The sequence below is a fragment of the Kogia breviceps genome, chromosome 4 (assembly GCF_026419965.1).
Source record: "Kogia breviceps isolate mKogBre1 chromosome 4, mKogBre1 haplotype 1, whole genome shotgun sequence".
Lineage (NCBI taxonomy): Eukaryota > Metazoa > Chordata > Mammalia > Artiodactyla > Physeteridae > Kogia > Kogia breviceps.
This window is the reverse complement of record NC_081313.1, coordinates 132,513,558-132,532,914: the sequence shown is the minus strand read 5'-3', so window position 1 is coordinate 132,532,914 and position 19,357 is coordinate 132,513,558. Positions and strand designations below refer to the sequence as shown.

Sequence of the window (19,357 nt, the reverse complement as noted above, 5' to 3'; positions counted from 1 at the left end):
TCCTGCAGACATCCCCCACCTCTTCCTCCCCTACTCCCACCACCCATGTCAGACTATGCCAGCTCCTCTGCCTTGAGTGCCCTCCTTCTCTACCAGGTTGACTCCTCTTCATTTAAGACTCATCTCAGATGCCACCTCTTCCAGGGTGCCTTCCTCAAGTGCCCCGAGTTTGCCTGTATCACTGCACATGGTGAGATGGGTAACTGGTCTGTTTACTTGCCTGGGTAGATTCCTGGATGGAAGGGGCTGTTGAGTGGTATTCTTGGTGCCTAGTACAGTGCCTAGCAAGTGGTAGGAACTCAGTAAGTATGATTTAACTGACTTTTAGGAGAAGACATTCAGGACCCAAAGTGAGAGGATGCTGGCATTTCCCACCAGGGCACTTTGAGGTGCTACTGAGTGTAAAGGAGAAGAGACGGGGACAGCAAGGAATCATCTGAGTGCCTGGGGCTCAGTTGTTTACTGAGGAGGGACCTGGACCTTGGGAGGACAGTGGTTAGCATGCTGGTGGAGCACACAGATGGACTCCCAGGGAAGCCTGAAGCCCTCATCAGCCCTTTTTCTCCAATTCCCAGCCTAGGAAGACCCTTGGAGCCCAACCTCCAGCTCCGGGAATGGCCTCAGTCTTGCAGAAGCCCTAGGGGAGCCTGCCCAGCTCAGAGACACTTCCGCCACCATCTGGGCCTGAAGAGGTTTGAGGTCTGGCTCCACTGAGGCCCTGCTCAACTCCTATTCCTTTGTAAGGAAGGAGTTGCCTCAGCCTCTCTGGGGGCAGACTCTAAGATGGCCCCAGCGATCCCTGTCCTAGTATTTGCACCCTCGTGTAATCTTCTCCCTGTAACTGTAGTTGGGGCCTGTGACTTTTAACCAATAGAATATGGCAAAGGTGATGGTCTTTCACTTCCAGGATCAGGTTACATAACACTTCTATCTTACTAACCAATGCTCTCTATTGCCTTTCTGGTTTACACGCTTCGATGAAACAGGTGTGATGTTGTGAGCTGCCCTAATGGAGGGGCAAACATGGCAAAGAATGGAGGACAGCCTCTGGACAACAGCCAGCCAGGAGATGAGGCCCTCAATCCAACAGGAACTAAATCTCGCCAGCAAACACATAAGCTTGGAAGTGGTCCTTGCTCAGCTGAACCTTCAGATGAGACCTCAGCCCTGGCCTGCACCTTGACTGCAGCCTGGTTAGAGATCTTGAAGCAGAGGACCCAGCCCAACTGTTCTTGGACACCTGGCCCACAGAAACTGTGAGGTAATAAACTTGTGTTGTTTTATGCCACTAAGTTTGTGGTCATTTGTTATGCAGCAGTAGATAAATAACTAATGCAGCCTCCCATTGCACACTCCAAGAGTCCAGGGGACATGCTACCCCCATAGTGGACTAGCCCAGGATCCTGGGAGGATCTGGTAGAACAGGCAAGAGAGGTGATGTCAGTGCATAGAAGAGGGAGGGGTCCGGTTTTCCTCTCTTGCACTGTTCAGTAAGTGCAGAGAGCTAAGGGAAAAGTGGCTGTGGCCACCAAGTAAAGGAGATGGAGATTGATCATGTGGCTGAGTCAGCACTGGGGTTCCTGAGCACCCAGTGTAGGCTAGATTCTGTGGTAGATGCTGGGAGGCATTGGGGTACCAGCCAGCTCTGCCCTTATAGAGTTCCCAAGTTAGTGAGAGAGATGTGCAGGGACCTCAATTAGAGCAGAATTTGCACAGTGCCTCCATTCATTGAATGCTTGGCACATGGTGCTAAGAGCATGCGGGCAGCACCCCATCCATTCCTCACAACCACAGTGGAGGGCAGAGCAATTCTTATCCCATTTTGCTCACAAGAAAACACTCACAGGGGTTACATGGCTTCTTCAAGATCACTCTGCTAGGTGACAGAACCCACCAGCAAACCCACTGCTGTCTGAGCATTCAGCCATCATGCTCTGTGTTGTGCGAACGCAGCAACAAACTCTGCTGTGGACAGGGGGACAGGGCTATGTCAGGGTGGGCTTCACGCAGCAGGTGACATTGGAGCTGGATCTTGAGAAGTTGGGAGTACACCAGAAAGGGGAAGAGTACCTTTCATTTCAGGCAGGGAGGACAGAATAGGCAAACACAAAACAGCATGGTATGTGTGGGGACTGGGGGAGCTTGGAGCAGAGTTAGGTGGGCTTGGACCTAGCCAGCTGGGGTCATATCACACAGGCCCTTTTTGACAATTTTGATGTTGTCCTATAAGCCATTGAAGGGTGTTGGGCAGGGAAGTGGCATGGTTAAGTTTGAATTTTAGATAAGTCTTTTAGGTGGGGTGGGGTGGTGGGGAGAGGATGGGTGGAAGGAAAGAGATACAGGCTAGGAGAGCAGTGTGTGGGGAGTGAGAGGTGCCTATGCAAGCAGAGAGAAGAGGCCTAGTTTAAGGCATGGTGATGGTGGGGGGCAGCCGAGTGTAATCTATTCTTCTTTGACTCCTCAACAAGGTCTGGGATGTGTCTGTGTCCAGGAACAATGCATCCTCTCTCTGTGTCCCCAGACTCCTGCACACAGACTAGCAGAGGTAGGAACTCCATCAATGTTGGAGGGACAACCAATGACAGACCTTTGCCTACCCATGTGACTTGACTCTGTGCCAGGATGCCACACTCACGGGGTTTGGGGGAAGGGTGGCCAGAGACAGGTTGTGGGGTGTTACAATCAGGCTGGACTACCAGTTACTGGGATTGTCAGTTGGCTTTGAAGGGCAGGACGTGAGTGGCCCTGAATCTCTGGGGCCAGTCCTAACTCTAGCCTTGGCTGGTTTCTGGGGTCATTGCCAGAGTGTCCTGGCCAGAAGCAAGGGTAAAACTGAAGGTTTTCTGGGACCTTTTGAGCTCTGTGGGTTGACCCCCCTCCTCTCAGCTGGCATCCCATGTAGCTCTGGCAGTGCCGATGGACAGAAGAGGACAGACAGACCGAGAGCTGCTGTACAAGGTCTTTTCTTTGTTGTCATGGTTGGTTTGGTACATCTTAGCATCTGCGTCATACAAAGGGGGAGCAACAGCCATGGCTTTTGGTCAGGTGCAGGGGGGCATGGGGGTTGCCCCTCCCCTCCCCCCAGGCACTGACACATTTAAAGGAAGCAGAGCAACAAGGACACAGCACAGTGGGAAATGGATTCCCACACGCAAGCAGGATGGTCGTCCTCACCTGGGTCTCACTAGGACCCCCATCCCCACCCGAGGGCCAGCAGGAGCACCTCTCATTCTCTTTCCAGTGAAGAGGGTGGGGCACAGGAGTGGGGAGGAGAGCAGGGGACTTGTGGGGGGAGTCATGTCCTCAGGCTTGAGAGATGTCCCGTCATCTGAGCCAGTCTGACCCCCAGCCCCCTGTGCAGTCAAGGGTTTAAGGAACCTAGAAGGATGGAGCAGTTGGGTAGTGGTGGTGGGCAACCCTGCTGGCTGGGTGCCAGGAGCTCCCGGGGCTGGTGGTTCACCCCATTTTACTCTAGCTCTGAGCCTTTGAGGAGGTTGCTTTGTCCACCAGCTGTCCCACCTGAGAGGGTCCTGGGCTGAAGAACTTCTGTTCTGTTTCTATTTCCCTTTCTCTCTCTCTGGCTCTCTCCCTCTCTCACAGCTGGGAGGGTCTCTTGACCTCCTGCTTGCCTTTGGAGGAGACCCCCTTGTAGTTAAGGACACTTTCTGGACCTGGAGCAGAGGATGTACCTGTGTGGAAATTCTGGACATTGCCAGTGCCTAGCACAGGAGATCCAGAGAAGCACTTCCCTTCTCTCTGGTGGTCAGCTCCCAGGCACACAGCACAGCAGTGGCCGTCCCTGGCAAGCGGGCATTTTGTTCTGTCTTCACCCACATGCAATGATTGTTTCTTCCTGTTCTCCTAGCTGGGGGATGTCTCCCTTGTATGTTGTGTGTGCGCATGCTGAATTCTGGGGCCACTCCCTCCCTGCCCCACCACCTAAGTGTGTCACATGCACACTGCCCCATTTGTGTGTGACACATTCTTCCCCCTCCCGTCAGTGGGCCTTATACACCTCCCACCCCAGGTACTTCATGTGACCATCCCTTCCCTGCTAGAGCACCTCACAAATATTTTGTGCTCCCACAAGTGTGTTTGCACATGACATCCTCTCGGGGCCACAGATTAGCCTTTCTCCACAATAAGGTCTGTGTCAGGAATGATGGTCATCATGTTCCCCTGGACTTAAGAGTTATGGTGGTATGCCCCAGGCAGAAATTCTCCCCCTGTCCCTGCCTCCAGGAAAACCTCCAGTCGTCCTGCTCAGAAGCAGGCTGGAGGAGTCTAAAGGAGTCCAGGATGTGCACCAGACTAAGCCAGCCAGCCTGGAAGGCACTGTCATATGGGAAAAGCCCTGAGCCTGCTCTGGGGGTGCAGAGGGGCTGTGAAGACTGTGAGGGATGCCGCTTGGGGATCTGGGGTTCCTCAGGCCTGCCTGGGATGTCTTGCATGGCTAGGTTCCCCTGCTCATCTGAAGCTCCTTGGGCCTTGGTCTTCACTGTCCCTCTGGCACTCTCAGTGCCCTGGCACCACCTTTGAGGTCTGCAGGCCCCTGTCAAGAGGGAGACCTTTCTGAACACTTGGGATTAACCCCTGTGTCCAGGTAGGACCTACACACAGGGTCTGGGGAGGCCTGGGGCCCAGGACTGGGCCCTGCCTGTTTCTGCCCCAGGACCCCAGGGCTCCTGAGAATGACCATCCTGCCCAGGATAACAGATACAAACAGACAAGCAGACAACAGGGGTGCAAGGTGGCTCCCCATCACAGAAACAGGCACAGACACAGACACAGGCCCCCTGGGGGGACGGGACACAGGGGCACAGGGGAGGGGATGTGGGCGGGGGAGAAGGGCAAGTCCAGGGAGCTGGAGCTGCTGAGGCCCTGCTCCCCAAAGAAGGGACAGACCAGGGGACTTTTCTAGTTCTCTAAACATATGGATTGTTTTGTCTCATCTTTAAAGTATTGCAGTCTAACTGATATGGCTTTAACTATTGGAAACAGACAGAGAAGACCCATGTCTCTCTCTGAAATAAAAGCATAAATTCACTAAAATGGAAAACCTGCAGAATGCAAACTGGGGCCAATGGGGCAGGGGCTTCGGGGCAGGCAAGTCGCCCCATCCCTGTCCCCTGCTTTTGGGGTAGGCCCTGGTGGGGGCCCAGCATGGCTTCTTGGTGCACTGCCTGGGTCTGTCCCAGTGGACTTCTGAGGACTTCAGGCAGGAACCCCCCAAGGGCAGGAGGACTCTCGGCCAAGGACAAGGTCTCCTCTTGGATGTGGCCATCTGTGACTAGTGGTTTGGGGGCCAAGAGGGGTCATCTTACCTATGTTCCTTCTCCCCAAGCACACGTCCTGCACACAGCCTTTTCAGAGCCAAACAAATGCACACAACAGTCTCAGCATATCTGACAACTCTCTCAAACACATACCTCTACAACATCTAACACATTCTCATCACTCCTGACATACATGCTATTTTTGAAAACAAATGCAGATACTAGCTAACACATGAAAGCTCTAACACACATATGAGATGGTTAGTACACACATATGACACAATCTCAACTCATACATACCACCTCAAACAAGCATACATACACAAGGCTGCCTAACATACATCACACAGGGATGATGACTAACACACACACACAATCTCAAGACACTCTAATCATAGGCTTATATGTATAATCTCTGGACATACAATTGCTGATGCAGTCTCTGCCATGCACATTCATGCATGCCTGGACAAATGCTTTCCTCTCTCATTTGCTCCATGGCTTCCCAGTTCTCACACAACTTACTGAGAAGGAGACCTTGACAATTTGGGGTGAGGGGAACAAATGCCAGTCTTACACATCCCAGAGGAGAGTTTGGTCTTGGCCAATAGATGAAAGAACAGATGCCTTCTGTCAACTGGGAACTGGCTTTTCCCAAAAAGTTTGGGGCTTTGGCCAGGAAGGGTCCTCCTATGGACCGTGGGGCCCTGGAAGCACATGAACAGGACAAGGTGAGGAAGAGGGGTGGATAAGAATGGGGGCAGCTTGGCTGCACCAATGGGGGAGTCCCATGGCATGGGCCATTGCTGCCCAATGGCTCCAAGTATTTTCTGGGGGGCCTGGGCAGCCCCTTGGCTGGGCAAGCTGGGCCCAGCCTGGCAGTGGGGCTCCAGGACCTAAGTGGAGTTGGGGGGAGAAACAAGGGGCTGCCCTACCCTGGGGCCCCTCCATAGATGAGTTAAAGTCCATAGAGGATCCATTTGGAGGGACTGGCTTGGCAGGGGCTAGGCCTCTTCAGGTGGGGGTTGGGAGAGGAATGCTCCTAGACTGGGTATCATCAGAGGGAGGAAAGAAGGAGAGCCCCAGCCTCCTGCCCAGACCCAGGTCTGGCCAGAACAGAAGAGGCCAGCCTCAGGCTAGGCCCTAAAAGGACAGACTTACCCTGACTCCCTTCCTCAGAGCCAGGCCACTCAACGCCCCTGCCCTGACCTGGAGGCCCACTGGGGTTTAGAGGCCGAAGGTCAGCATGCTGGGCAGGGCTGGAATGTGTCATTACTTTGGCTGGCTGGGGACAGTGGTCCTCCTGGCAGTGGGGCGCATGAAGGAATGTATGGGGATTACCACACTGGCACAGACCTTAGGCTTCTGGAGGGGGCCCCCAGTGCTTCCTGCACTGGGTTCAATACCCCCTGCTGGAGAAAAGCTGTCTTCTTCATTTTAAGCAACTTGGGAGTGAGGTGGAGGCTGGATACCCTGGGATGAAGGGAGTGTGAAGAGTGCTGAGGGGGAGGAGCCCCTGGCCAGGGAAGGGGGACAGAGGCCAACTGAGGTTTTCCCCTTCAGAACTGAGACTTGAATGAATAAAAAGAAAAGAAAAAACCAAAACAAAAAAATAGTAACAAGTGGAGTGGGGATATGGTGGGAGGGCCGGTTACTTCTTGAACATGTCCTGCAGTGGCCCGGGCAGGTATTTGAGCACCGTGTCCAGGATGCTCTCCTCCTCCTCCTCCTCCTCGTCCCCGCAGCCTGCCGGGATGGCCTTCTTGGGCCGGGTCAGGCTCCCTTCGCAGGGCTGCTCCAGGGCTGCCTTCTCCTCAGCCTCCTTCTCCTCCTTCTTCTTCAGCCCATACTGGGGAGGGGAAGGGTGGAGAGGAGCATGAACAGGGCAAGGAGAGAGCTGGATCTCAAGGTCATGCACATGTGGCTGAGGCAGCTCATGGGAACTCCCTGTGAGCCCATGGGTCCTCTCATCTGTAAAATGGGGATAAGGGCACCTTCCTTGTGGGATTGTGCTCGTTTTCAGTTGGTATTCAATAAAAGAGAGATGGTGCATGGGGTTTCCTTTAAAATTAATACCTGCCCACATAATTTCTTGGCTCTTTTGAAATCCTCCAAGATCTGAAAACTGAATGTTCTCCCACATGCTTTGGGCCAAATTTTGGTGACAAAACTTGACTTGAACTGATGGAAGGCTACTTATAGCCTTGATTTATTGCAGTGTGAGCAGACAAGTATTGAACTGTTTGGCATAGGGTGGCAGCTGGAAAATCACTGGGAGTGACACATAACAGTGCTCAGGGCACTATAGTACTTTCCAAAAATCCCCAAATTCTGGGTTCCAAACTTGTCTGGTCTCCAGGATTTCGGGTACAAGGTTGTGGACCTGTAGCAGCAAACATTAGGGAGCACATACTATATCCACTACCTTTTTAAATCCCCATAACGGTCCTTGAGGGAGGTGTTCCTTGACACGCATTTTTCTGATGAAAAGAGTGAGACTCAGAGAGAACTAGGTCTAAGGTGACAGCTGGGGTTTAAGGGAGCCCGAGGTTTTGGGAGACCCTTTTAACCCCCTACATTCCAGGATGGGCAAGAGGGTGGTGCTGACCTTGTCTCGTATCTGCTGCCGGACCTTCTCACGCTCAGCCTCCATGCGTGCGTGCTTGGCTTTGCGCTCCTCTTCTTGCTGCCGCAGTGCCTCCTGCCGCTCCTCCTCCTTCTTCTGTGCGTCAGGGTCCTTCTCCTCCTCTCCGCCCAGCATCTTCCCCATGTCCTTGGTGGCCCCTGTGGGGGATGGGTTGGGGAGGAAGAGGACAGGGTCATGGAGGCAAGGCTGGGGATGGGGGGGCCTGGTGTGCTGAGGCCCCTCCCACCTGGGTCTGGACTGGGTAGTGGGCATGGGGTGCAGGGCTAGGGCCTCACCTCCAAGGGCCTGCTTCATGACGAAGTCCATGCCTACAACTCTGTTTAGTGTGCCCTAGCCAGCAGCCAAATTTGCATGCAGCACTTCAGGCAGGCCTGGCTTGGGGAGATGTGGCAACCTGCAAAAAGAAGAGTTGGGGGTTAGATGGGAGAAGCTTCTGCACGGGCAGGGCAGTGGAGTTGGTCAAACGACTGGTCACCCTGGTTCAGGCATCAGGTACCATCAGCCAGAGGCCAAGACCCAGTGCCTGGTACTGCACGGAAAGGGATGGAAAAGGGCTGTTTCCTGAGCACTTGTTATGTGTCAGGCACATATGTACTGCCAAATGGCTTCTGATCCCTACTTTAAAACCTTCATCTTGACCATGTTGCTTTAATTTGATCAAAGCCAGGAATGTTGGAAAAAGCCCGGAATTTAGATAGAGGCAGAGCTGGGTTCTAATGCCACCCTAACTCCTTATTTGCCACGTGACTTCCACGCAACTTATCCAATCTCCTTGATCCCCAGTTTTCTCCTCTATAAGATAGAGATGGCCATGCCTCCTTTCTCAGGGATACTGTGGAGACTGGAGGGAATTCCAGCCTGGGCCACTGCATCAAGCCCTAGAAGGAGTGAGCTTGCACTCAGGGCCCCAGCAAATAAGAGGTAGGTGAAAAACTGAAAACAGCCAGCTTACATGAACATATCCAGACTTCTGAAATTAGACAGATGGAGAAATAAGTTATTTTTATTGCATAATACATGTAAGTTTTATGTTTTATAGCTTAATATTGATTTTTATTTTGAATTACACAGAGGGGGTTGGAGACACAATAATCTTCTTGGGGCTAAGGGCCTTTAAAGTACCAAGCACTGGGCCTCATAACCACTCAGCTTATGTTTGTCCTCCTTTACCTCTCCCTAAATCACCGACTTTCAGTTTTTATTATATTTTTATTGTTATTTTTTTGCCTCAGAAGATTTTCTCCAAACAAAATCTTAATGGGAATATCAATATGCAAAATACATAAAAATGGAACTGTTCCAACCATAGTGGGAGGGGAAGGGTAGTGGGCCTGGAGCCTCCCTCTATATTTGGCCTCCTTCTTACCCCATTCTTCTCGCATCCCTGAGAATTTGAACCCAGATGCTCTAACTCTTAGAGACTTCCTTTTTATTTTAAACATTCAGTTTCACTGGTGCTTTCATAGGCAAAGCCACCGCAAATCCTTTTCAGGTATGGAGGGGGATATCCATGGGGATGGGGATATAACAGCCAAAGTGTCATGTACCTTGATGGTCAACTTGGGCCAGGCCTACTCCCCCAGGTCCTTCATACTACATAGACTTGGGGTCTTTTTGATTTGGTAGGAGGATAAAGGGGTCCTGGGAAATGGTGGCAGAGGAGTCAGGCTGGATATTGCAACCAAGTTGAGTTCAAGGTCACTGGCTATTCATTGATGATGGATTTTCCTCATTTCTTTCAAAATGAGAAAACATATTGGCAGACTGAGATCTTTTCATACCATGGGGCCTGAGAGTTTGAGGACTTCCACATGATCAGATCACCTGATAGGTTGTTTTGAGGAAAGTCATGATAGAGTAGAAGACCATCCACAGGGACTTTGGTGTCAGACACACCTGGTTTGAAATCTTGGCCCCAATCCTCACTGGCTGTGACTCCCTGGGAAAGCTTCAGTTTGCTCCCTACAAAATGAGGGAGTATTAAGTCTACCCTGTACTGATGTTTGAAGGGGAAGAGAAGATACTGGTCAGGTGCCTGATGTGTAGCAGGTGCTAGTTAATGTCAGCCATTGCTGACTGCATGTTTATGAGGACATGCCAGAAAGGAACAGGATTTCCAGGAAATGCAGAAGGAACCACCCTGATCTCAAATTCTGAGTTTGAAGGTGGCTCAGCTCAGTCAATCAAGATATTTTTATTTGACTAAAAACGTTGTAAAGAGACAGCATTTCTAAGAACAGGAAAAGAATAATAGCCAAATGATTTCAGGAACTCTTGTGTTCCTCCGCTGTGTTTACATTTAGCTGAAGAAATTGCCAGGTGGTGGTGGAGGATGCAGGACTCTAATTTGAGATGCTTCAAATTGGTCCACAGGGCACCTAACTTACTGCTCTGGCAAGTGTCTCTCCTGAACCAGATGATCTTCTGGGCCCTTTTCCCAGCTCTTCTTCTGAAGCAGTTCTGCAGCATTTGAACTGCTAGCCACCCCACTGTATCCTCCAACCTCTCTCCTTTCTTGCTTCTGTGACTCAGTTCTTTCCTCTCCCCCATCTCCCACTGCTCCTTCTCCCCTCCCTTCCTTTGCTGCTGCTTTTTTTCCTCTTGCCTCTTCAGAAGTGTGTTCTCCAGGACTCTGACCTCAGTCCTTATCTCCTTTTCATCTCTAATCTTTCCCTGGGAGAACTCACCCTTTCCAGGGGTTTTATGACCGCTAACACTGATGACAGCTAGATGTCTTATCTGAGCACCAGACCCCTATATTCATTCATCTAATAAGTATTAGTTGAGCACCTACTATGTGTCAGGCAGTGTGTTAGGCACTGGGGATATAACAGTGAACATGACAGACAAAGTCCTGTGCTCATCCAGATTACATTCTGGGAGTGTGTGTACTGTGAGTGTGTGTGTGAAACAGGCAATAAATAAGTCAAGAAATACACTTACCTCCCTCTTGCCTGCCTCCCCCTGGATGTCCCACGGCACCACTCAAACTCAACATGCCACTAGCTATCTATTTTACGTTTGGTAGTGTATATATGTCCATGCCACTCTCTCACTTTGTCACAGCTTACCCTTCCCCATCCCCATATCCTCAAGTCCATTCTCTAGTAGGTCTGTGTCTTTATTCCCATCTTACCCTTAGGTTCTTCATGACCTTTTTTTTTCTTAGATTCCATATATATGTGTTAGCATATGGTATTTGTTTTTCTCCTTCTGACTTACTTCACTCTGTGTGACAGACTCTAGGTCCATCCACCTCACTACAAATAACTCAATTTCCTTTCTTTTTATGGCTGAGTAATATTCCATTGTATATATGTGCCACATCTTCTTTATCCATTCATCTGATGATGGACACTTAGGTTACTTCCATCTCCTGGCTATTGTAAATAGAGCTGCAATAAAATAGATAGCTAGTGAGAGGCAGCCGCATAGCACAGAGAGATCAGCTCAGTGCTTTGTGACCACCTAGAGGGGTGGGATAGGGAGGGTGGGAGGGAGAGAGATGCAAGAGGGAAGAGATATGGGAACATATGTCTATGTATAACTGATTCACTTTGTTGTAAAGCAGAAACTAACACACCATTGTAAAGCAATTATATTCCAATAAAGATGTTAAAAAAAAGCAAAAACAAAAACTCAACATACCACCTCTCTGTCACCAAACCACCTCCTTCTCCAGACTCCTCTGCTTCCTGTATTCATTCAGAAAACTTTGATCACCAACCCCAAGCCCCTGCATGCAAAGTAATCTACTCAAGGGCTGAGTCTTCTCCATGTTTACATCCTGTCACTCCAGGTGCCTCTTACTCCCAGCCTGCTGGGATTACTTAGCCAAACTTCTTGGGTCTCCCAAGGTCCTGCTGCTGACTCCCAGCACGGCCCTTTTAGGTGCTAAGCAATTTCTTCACCCTGTCCTAACCGATTTCTTAATGCCCAACCTACTCCTACCCCATCCCTCTCAGCAGGTGATTTCCTTCTCACTTTATGTAGTGTGGTGCAGCGAAGGCTCGTGAGTTCTGCTGTCAGGCACATCTGACTCAGATCCTGAATCTGCTGCTTTTTAGCTGCATGATAGTGAGTAGTTGACTTAACCTCTCTGAGTCTCGTTCTTCTTTATAGAGCGAGGATTATAATACCATTTTGAAGGCTTAGAAATAATCTATGAAATGTATTTTGCATGTGATGCGGGCTCAGTAAATGGTTGTTATCATTATCAAAACAATGAACTCCCCTCCTAACTCCCAAGGAAGAGGTCTCCCTCCTTCCGCCTGAAGCCAATCCATCTGCCTGAGCTCCAGATTTTCCCTCTTTACACCTTCTCCTTGATCCATTTTTTACTCCCCCTTTCTCACACCTTCAATCTCTTCTCCATACATCTCTTTTATCCCCTTCCTTCTCCAGCTCCTGCTCTGAACCCTATCTTTCTCTTAATCTCTGCCCTCTAGCTTCATGATCAAGTAGTTTTCACTTGGTGTCATCACTTCCTCACCTCCTAGTCAAACCCTTTGGTCCTGTGAGATCGGAGAGTTGCAGCCCCTGCACTGCTGCTGAAGCTTCCATAATCAGAGTTACCAGAGTCCTCCTAATCACCAGACCCAGGAATGTTTTCACAGCCCTCCTTCTCCTCCTTCTCCATCCCTCTGTAGTATCAGATGCTGAGGAAGACCCCTTACCTCCCTCTCACCCACCCTGCTTTTTCTCAGCCTTCTTGAATTTCCTGAATTCCATGACACAGCACTCTTGTGGCCATCATCTTTCTTCTCAGATGGTCTTCTTTCTATCTTTTGTTGACTCCCCCTCCCACTGTCTACCTGGGAAATCTCACCTACCCTTATTGGTTTATGCTCTTCTTCAGTCACAGACCTCTCACTCTCTCTGTCCCCAAACCTGCACATTTAACTCTTTGCTGGATATTCTTAAATTCATTCTATCCAAAGATCAATGTCATCATTTCCTCCCCTCCCCACCAACCACCTTTTCCTTCAGCATTCCTTCTTCCAATTGCCTCAGTGGAAAACTCCACAGTCAGGGAATTCTTCATTCATTCATTCATTCATTCACTCACACTACAAATTTTCTCTGGGCATCTACTCTCTGCCAGGCATTGTTCTGAGTGCTGGGGCTGTGGCAGGGAACAAGGGAGTCATAGCATTTGTTCTCACAGCATTCAGTCAGCTGGGGAGGTAGACGCTGGACAAAAACCACACAAGGAATTGGCAAGTTATAATTGGGACGGGGTGCTGAGGAAGAAGCCCAGAGATTATAGCTCCACAGTGTTTCCTGCATCCACACATCCCCTCTCCTATGGCTGCTAATGCCTTGGTTCAGGGCCTCAAGGTTCTGAATTTTTGCATAACCTCTAACTCTGTCCCTCCCCTACCTTACATCTATCCTCCACAAGGCTGTCCGATTAATCTTCCTAAAGGGCAGATCTGCTCATGCAAACACATCCTGCAGTGGCTCCCCATGGCCTGGTTAAACCAACTAGAGTCCGTGTGCTGACCTTCAAGTCCTGCAGAGTCTAACATCTGCCTCCTCACCATTCATTTCCCATCCCTTGTACGTGGCTCTTTATCAGCTATACCTCCACACATATTCTTTCCAAAAACTCCTGGGTATCTATTCATGCTATTTCTACATCCTTGGAACCTCTTAACCTCATCTCTGCCAGTTCAGTTCCTGGCCCCACTACTTACTAAGTGACCTTGAGCAAATGACTTAATCTTTTCTCATCTGCAAGATGGAGACAATGACGTCTATACCCAATGCATGTTGTAAGCATTAAATGAAATAATGCAAATGTGATCAGCCCAGCATTTGGCACATAGTAGGTGCTCAGTACATACTCGCTGTCATTGTCATCACCATCATCATCAGCAGCAGCAGCATTAATTTTCAAAGGTCCACTTCATACATCACTCCTCCCATGAAATCTCTCCTCGGTGAGATGTGATGGAGTGTTCCTCCTCTGAGACCCATGGCACTTTCTAGGGCAGCCCTGCCTGCCTCCAGCTCATGCACTCTGTCCAGCTATGTGTCTTTCCCTTCCCAGTCACTCCGAACTCTTCCCAGGGCAGGGCTTGTATCTTGTGCTTTCTCCTGTCCCAGCATCTACAACATCTCTTAGCTCAGGGTAGAGCCTCAGGACATATTTGCTGGATTGAATTTAATGTGTGTCAGCGAGTATGCTCCTGCGTGTCTAACTCTGAACTTAGGCATCGTTGTGATTCTGCGTGAGCGTGTGTGCAGGCGTGTGTGTAGATATTTTGCCATATGCCTGTAGGTCCAGCAGGTTGCGTGCAGTTGAGGATTTTGGCCAGACCGCCAGGAGGCGCTCCTCAGCGGGTCTGCGGGAAGACTTGGTCTGTCCCTGCACGGGAAGGGTGGTGGTGGTGCTGGTGGTAGTGGGGACGTTAGGCTGGGGGAGGGGACACAAGGAGGGGTGGGGGAGGGGTGCTACTGCAGCACCAGGCTTCCTTGCCTTTAGCGTGCCCGGGATGCGCCTTCGGCTTCCCCTCTCAGGCTCCCTCCTAACCCATCCTAACCCGAAGGCAGCTGAGGCACTTCCTCAGGCTTGGCCATCAGAGCCCCAGGTGGTTTTCAGGACTGGACCCCGCCATCTGACAAGCAGACTCGGGCACCTGCAGGGTTTGTCCTTGTGGCTGTTTATCTGTTGTCTTTTTTTTTTTTTTTTAATAGCTCATGTCCAGGCCATATTCACTGCAAGTCAGTTCAACACTCATTTGCCTTTTGAGGGGGACCCTAGGCTAATTGCGGTGCAGTGACAGGGGATGTCCCTCTACTCCCCCCACCCCCCATGCCTCTAGAAGGGAGAAGCACTGGGGGAGGGAAAGGAGCAGTGGAGGATGGGAGTGGGTAAGGAACTGGCTCCTGCAGAAAAGCGGAAGCGGGGTTTCGTATTCTCCCGGCAGAAGAGGGGGACAGGAATCCTGGCGTCCCTCTATCGGTTCCCCCACCGAGATCAACGTAGCCGGCAGTTCTGCCTCGAGCTCACGGTTGGCCACTGACAGCACCCCTCCCCCCCAACACTTAGAGCTCCAACCTTCAAGACCTGGCCTGGTCTCAAACTTTGCTGAGGGAGGGGGCAGAGCGGGGCCGGCGAGGGCGTAGAACTGATCGTTCCTAATGACCCCAGGCAGCTGACAGGTGCAGCCCAAACCTCGGCTCCTCCTCCTCCCATGACAAATAGAGTCCTCTTGGTCCCCCACCCCCAGTCAACATTTAGGTTCTCCTCCTCTGCACCTTCGGTTTGTCCGCCCCACTCCCGCCGCCCTCTGACTCACTCCGGTACCCGAACTGTACCCCTCAGGGGCGGCTCCCTCTCCCTAGGCGAAGAGGGCCCTGGCAGGCTCCAGGTTAACCACAACCTGAAGTAGCTTAGATCGACGTCCCCCCATCCCTACCCCAAGAGCTCGAAGTTGTTCTCTAGGTTCAGACTTGAGTCTCCCGCCGCCCTCGGGGCGGTCCTGGCTCCCCGGGAGCCGGGCAGCTTCGTTGGGGCTTCTGCCCGAGGGTCTCCAGCTCGGGGGCCCACCCCTCCTTCCCAGTTGGCTTCCGCTTCCCTCCCTCCCCTCCGCCTGCTCGCTTCCCCCTTGCGGGGAGCTGTCCTTTCAGCACCACGGAGAGCGCGCCCTGGAGAGTCCCTGCTGCTGCCGCGCAGCCTCCCTTTCTCGCGCCCGGGCAGTCTTGGGGAGCTGTGCCCCCGAAAACCATACCCTGCAGCTTCCCGGGCTGCGCGGCGGCCTGGAGGCGAGAACCCAGACCCTGTTGCCCACAGCCCGGCTCCGCCCTCCCGGCCCGTGGCCAGCACCGACCTGGAGGTCCTCGCAAACGTCTGAGCCACTGCAGGGCTCCGGCCGAACTCCACGAGGCGGTTCCTCCTGCTATTCCAGCTTCCTCTGCCGCCTCGTGCAACTCCGCCCGGTGAGCTGGGGCCGCGGCTATTGCCTCGGGTGGCTGCCGGAGGCGCCCTCCAATCGCGCCCGTCAGCCAGACCCTGACGCTCTACCTCTCCCCTTCCAGATGGGAAATTCAAATCTCTCTCTCTCTCTCTCTCTCTCTCTCTCTCTCTCTCTCTCTCTCTCTCTCTCTCTCTCTCGGTCTCTCCCTCCCTCCCCCCTCCCTCCCCCCTCTCCTCTTCCTCCTCCTTTCTCCCCATTTCTCTCCTCCCTCCCCCTCCCTCCCTTTCTCCGTCTCTCCCTCCCTCCCTCCCTATTTCCCTCTCTCCCTCTTCCGCCTCCCCCCTCCGTTTCCCTTTCCCTTCCTCCCTCCTTTCCCCTCTCTTGAAAAAAAAAAAATCTCCACTCCCTTTCCTCCTCCACCTTTTCTTGTATCTTCTCCTCCAGACACCCCCAGCAATCACCCCTGCAGCTGCGTATCCTGGCCACAGCTCTTAGGACCGAAAGCTTGCTGCTTCAATGTTCCGAGGGGCAGTGCGGGTCAGAGGATGGAGGGAGGGTTTTGGTTTTTTTTTAAAAAGCAGAAATACAAGATCGGCCGCTCAGGAAAGCCCACCTTGATTCCTCCAGGCAGAACTGATCACATTCTCCTCAGAGCTCCTGCCACCCTCAGGCATACCCCTGTTTCAGGGTCCCCTGTTCCTCTGTTTGCATGCCTCTTGCTTGTGAGCTCCTACAGGATGACAGGACCACCGTCAGATCATCTTTGCAGCCCCTCAGTATCCTGTCCTTCCACATGAGCACTCAGAAAACATTGATGCATCATGTGGGTAAGGCCTTCCTAGGGGGTAAGGAACATTCCACGTGGACCCAGAGGGAGAAGACTGCTGTAAAATTGCTGTGGACCTTGGGCGAGTCACTTGCAAGGCCCTTCTAGATCTGATATCCTGTGAAGAATAGGGAATTCTTTGGCAAAACTTATTCTAGAAGGCCATTTTTTCTCTCCTTTGCCCTGGGAAGAAAGGGGACCACCAAGAGGCAGGGCAACATCTACCCCTCACCCCAGCCTTCCCTCCTCTGTTCACACTCATTTTTCATTTCATGACTCTCTCCTAATGAGCCTCTCCATTCTGATTGCCATCTTTTTGGCTCTAAAATGCTTCCTTTAATCCAGCCCAATGTGTAGGAAAATGGCTTCAGGGAGGAGGAGCCTTGCACCAGGCCTTTGAAAGATTTGCAGGAGTTTATGCATCAATCAGGGGTTATGTCAGAGTGGAGATGACTCCTGCTTCTGTAAGGCGATGGCTTCCTTCCAAGAAGGGATCGGCAAGAGCTGCAGAAGGACAGGATCTGAGAAAGGAAGGAGGCATGATTTTATTCCAACAAGGGGGGACTATTCCTTTATACATGTTCACAGCAGAGGTCTCAAAATGGGGGACTCCCCACAAATCAGAAGCCATTGGTGGACCCACCTTCCTCATCTAGAGAGTCACCTTCTGAAGCTCATCTCTGTTTTCCCCTTACAGGCTGTGGGGCTGGGTGTAAGGGAGTCCCTTCCTTTATGGCTGAGTTTTCCATTCTGTGTTGTGTTGGCCTGTCAGCTCATTTTTAATTTTCCTTCCCTTTCCAGAGGCAGACACTAATGGAAGGGGAAGAGGGGAGGCTGTTTGATTAGAGTGACTTAGAATTGCCACTAATGCCTGAGGGGAGTTCTGGGAAGGGAGATCTGACATCCTGTCATTTCAAGAGTCATAGTCCTCCTCTTTCCTCCTCCCTCCTCTTCCCTGTTCTCCTAGAACAGAAGCTCAGTGAGTGGGACCTGGCTGGCAGCACTCTAGTTACAATTGGGGTTTTTCCACAATGGGCATTGCCTTTGACATGGATGTTGACTAAGCTGGGCTAAAAATCCAACTTAGACTTCAGAAAAATACTAAGCTCAGTTCTGGACACAACACTTTAAGATGGACTTTAGTAGGCTCAAGTATGGTTAGAAAAGAAGGAAGTGGTTTGGTGGTGGGTGTCTGGAAATCGAGTTCAATGAGGGATGCTGGAAGGATTTAAGGATGTTTTACCTGGAGGAGAGAATGCTGAAGGGGGATTAGCCCTTGAAGGACTGACAAGACTTGTTCAATTTGTAATTCCAGCATTTAGCATGGTGCCTGGCAAAGCAGGAGCTAAAGAAAGCTTGTTGAATGAATAAATGACCATTGCAAGGAAAGAAAAGTACTACTGTTTTTACTAGTGTTGAAGACAGAATTGGGGCAATGGAGGAAAGGTAAAGGAAGGCAGACAGAAGCTCTAAGAGGAAGAACCTTCTACCAGCTGGAGCTGTCCTACCATAGTAAGGACTGCTTCATGTAAGATGCTGAGTTCCCTACCCCTGGAAGATGGCAGTTGGGTGGTAAGTGACAGCTAAAGCACCCTTTGAACCCCAGTTTCTATGAGCCTATTAAGAACTGCATGAGCTGACATGAGTCATGTCTAGCTGCAGAAAATCTTACTGGTGAATAAAAGGACAGCTCAGTCATGTTTTGGTGGCTTTATCCTTTGAACAATTAGGGTATGACATGAGCCACTGACGCTTCCTGTCAAAAAAGGTGGTGAAAAGATGAATACTTGTTCCTGTTCAATGTTACCAGCCTGGACATGGTTCCCAAATACTGTTTTATAACTGCAGAAATGTTGCTAAATATTATAAACATTTCTTACTGATTATAATATTACTAATCATACAACTATCAGGCCTCCATTATGTCTCAGGTGCTCACTTTGGTGCTTTGCATAAATTACATTGTCTCCTTTAGTTCACATAAACCCCTATTTTCAAGATGGGGAAGGCAAGGCCCAGGGAGATACAGTGAGTCTTTGGCAGATCCAGGATTCCAGCCCATGTCTGCATGACACCGAGCTCTGGGGTCCTTCCACCAGGCTGGGCTGCTTCTCTTCTGACACATCCCACAGCCTATGGAAATGTAACTTTTACTCTGCTGATATATTTTTTTACATTGACATTTATCATCTTCCCTGTTCTCCAGTTTCTCACTTGAAAAAAAAAAAAACCTGCCATGAATTCACACTCAGATTGGGGTCTTCATGTCATGTGGGTTGTCAGCATTTCCTTCATCTCCTGCATCTCTAATCCAGCCTGCTGCAAGTCCCCGCCCTCCATGTTGAGCCTTGGTCCTTGCAGACCCTGCTTTGTAGACAGCTTCTAAGACTCACCTGGTAAAATATGAATGTGGCTCTGCTTAAGGTGTCTTACCCTGGCTGGTGCTGAATTTCCACTTTTATTGATGAGCGCTGTGGGCTGGGGCAGGGGGCCAGATTTGAACAGATTTTGAAAATGATACGTACATGCCTTGAATGTTCACTAAGAAGCCAGTCAAGAGAGCTAAAGTCAGTGCTTTGTGTGAGGATTGAGTGTGTGAGGAATGACAACTGTCACAGACTATAAATGTGATCAGTGAGCATGGCTCTTGTCCAAAGGTCAGCCCATTTCTTCCCTGCAGCTG

At 50.8% G+C, this 19,357-nt stretch overlaps 2 protein-coding genes across 5 annotated transcripts in view; one reads left to right on the top strand and one right to left on the bottom strand.

The window, feature by feature from the left end:
• THOC3 (THO complex subunit 3) overlaps window positions 1-19,357 on the top strand; it is a 113,840-nt gene that overhangs the window by 91,469 nt on the left and 3,014 nt on the right. Inside the window, exon 7 of the transcript XR_010840283.1 lies at window positions 987-1,261. The gene's annotated coding sequence lies outside the window, so the exon portion shown is untranslated. The remainder of the gene's footprint in view (window positions 1-986; window positions 1,262-19,357) is intronic.
• CPLX2 (complexin 2) overlaps window positions 2,948-19,357 on the bottom strand; it is a 124,361-nt gene continuing 107,951 nt past the window's right edge. For 2 of the 4 annotated variants that reach the window (XM_067031904.1, XM_067031902.1), the window contains exons 3-5: window positions 8,199-8,317; window positions 7,885-8,060; window positions 2,948-7,125 (exon numbers count right to left, since the gene is read on the bottom strand). In XM_067031904.1, coding sequence (XP_066888005.1) covers window positions 6,928-7,125; window positions 7,885-8,060; window positions 8,199-8,229 — 405 coding nt within the window. In that variant the 5' untranslated portion in view covers window positions 8,230-8,317 and the 3' untranslated portion in view covers window positions 2,948-6,927. Of the gene's footprint in view, window positions 7,126-7,884; window positions 8,061-8,198; window positions 8,318-15,761; window positions 16,145-16,461; window positions 17,196-19,357 lie in introns of those variants that run through there. The other 2 variants (XM_067031903.1, XM_059060174.2) reach the window with 2 other exon arrangements.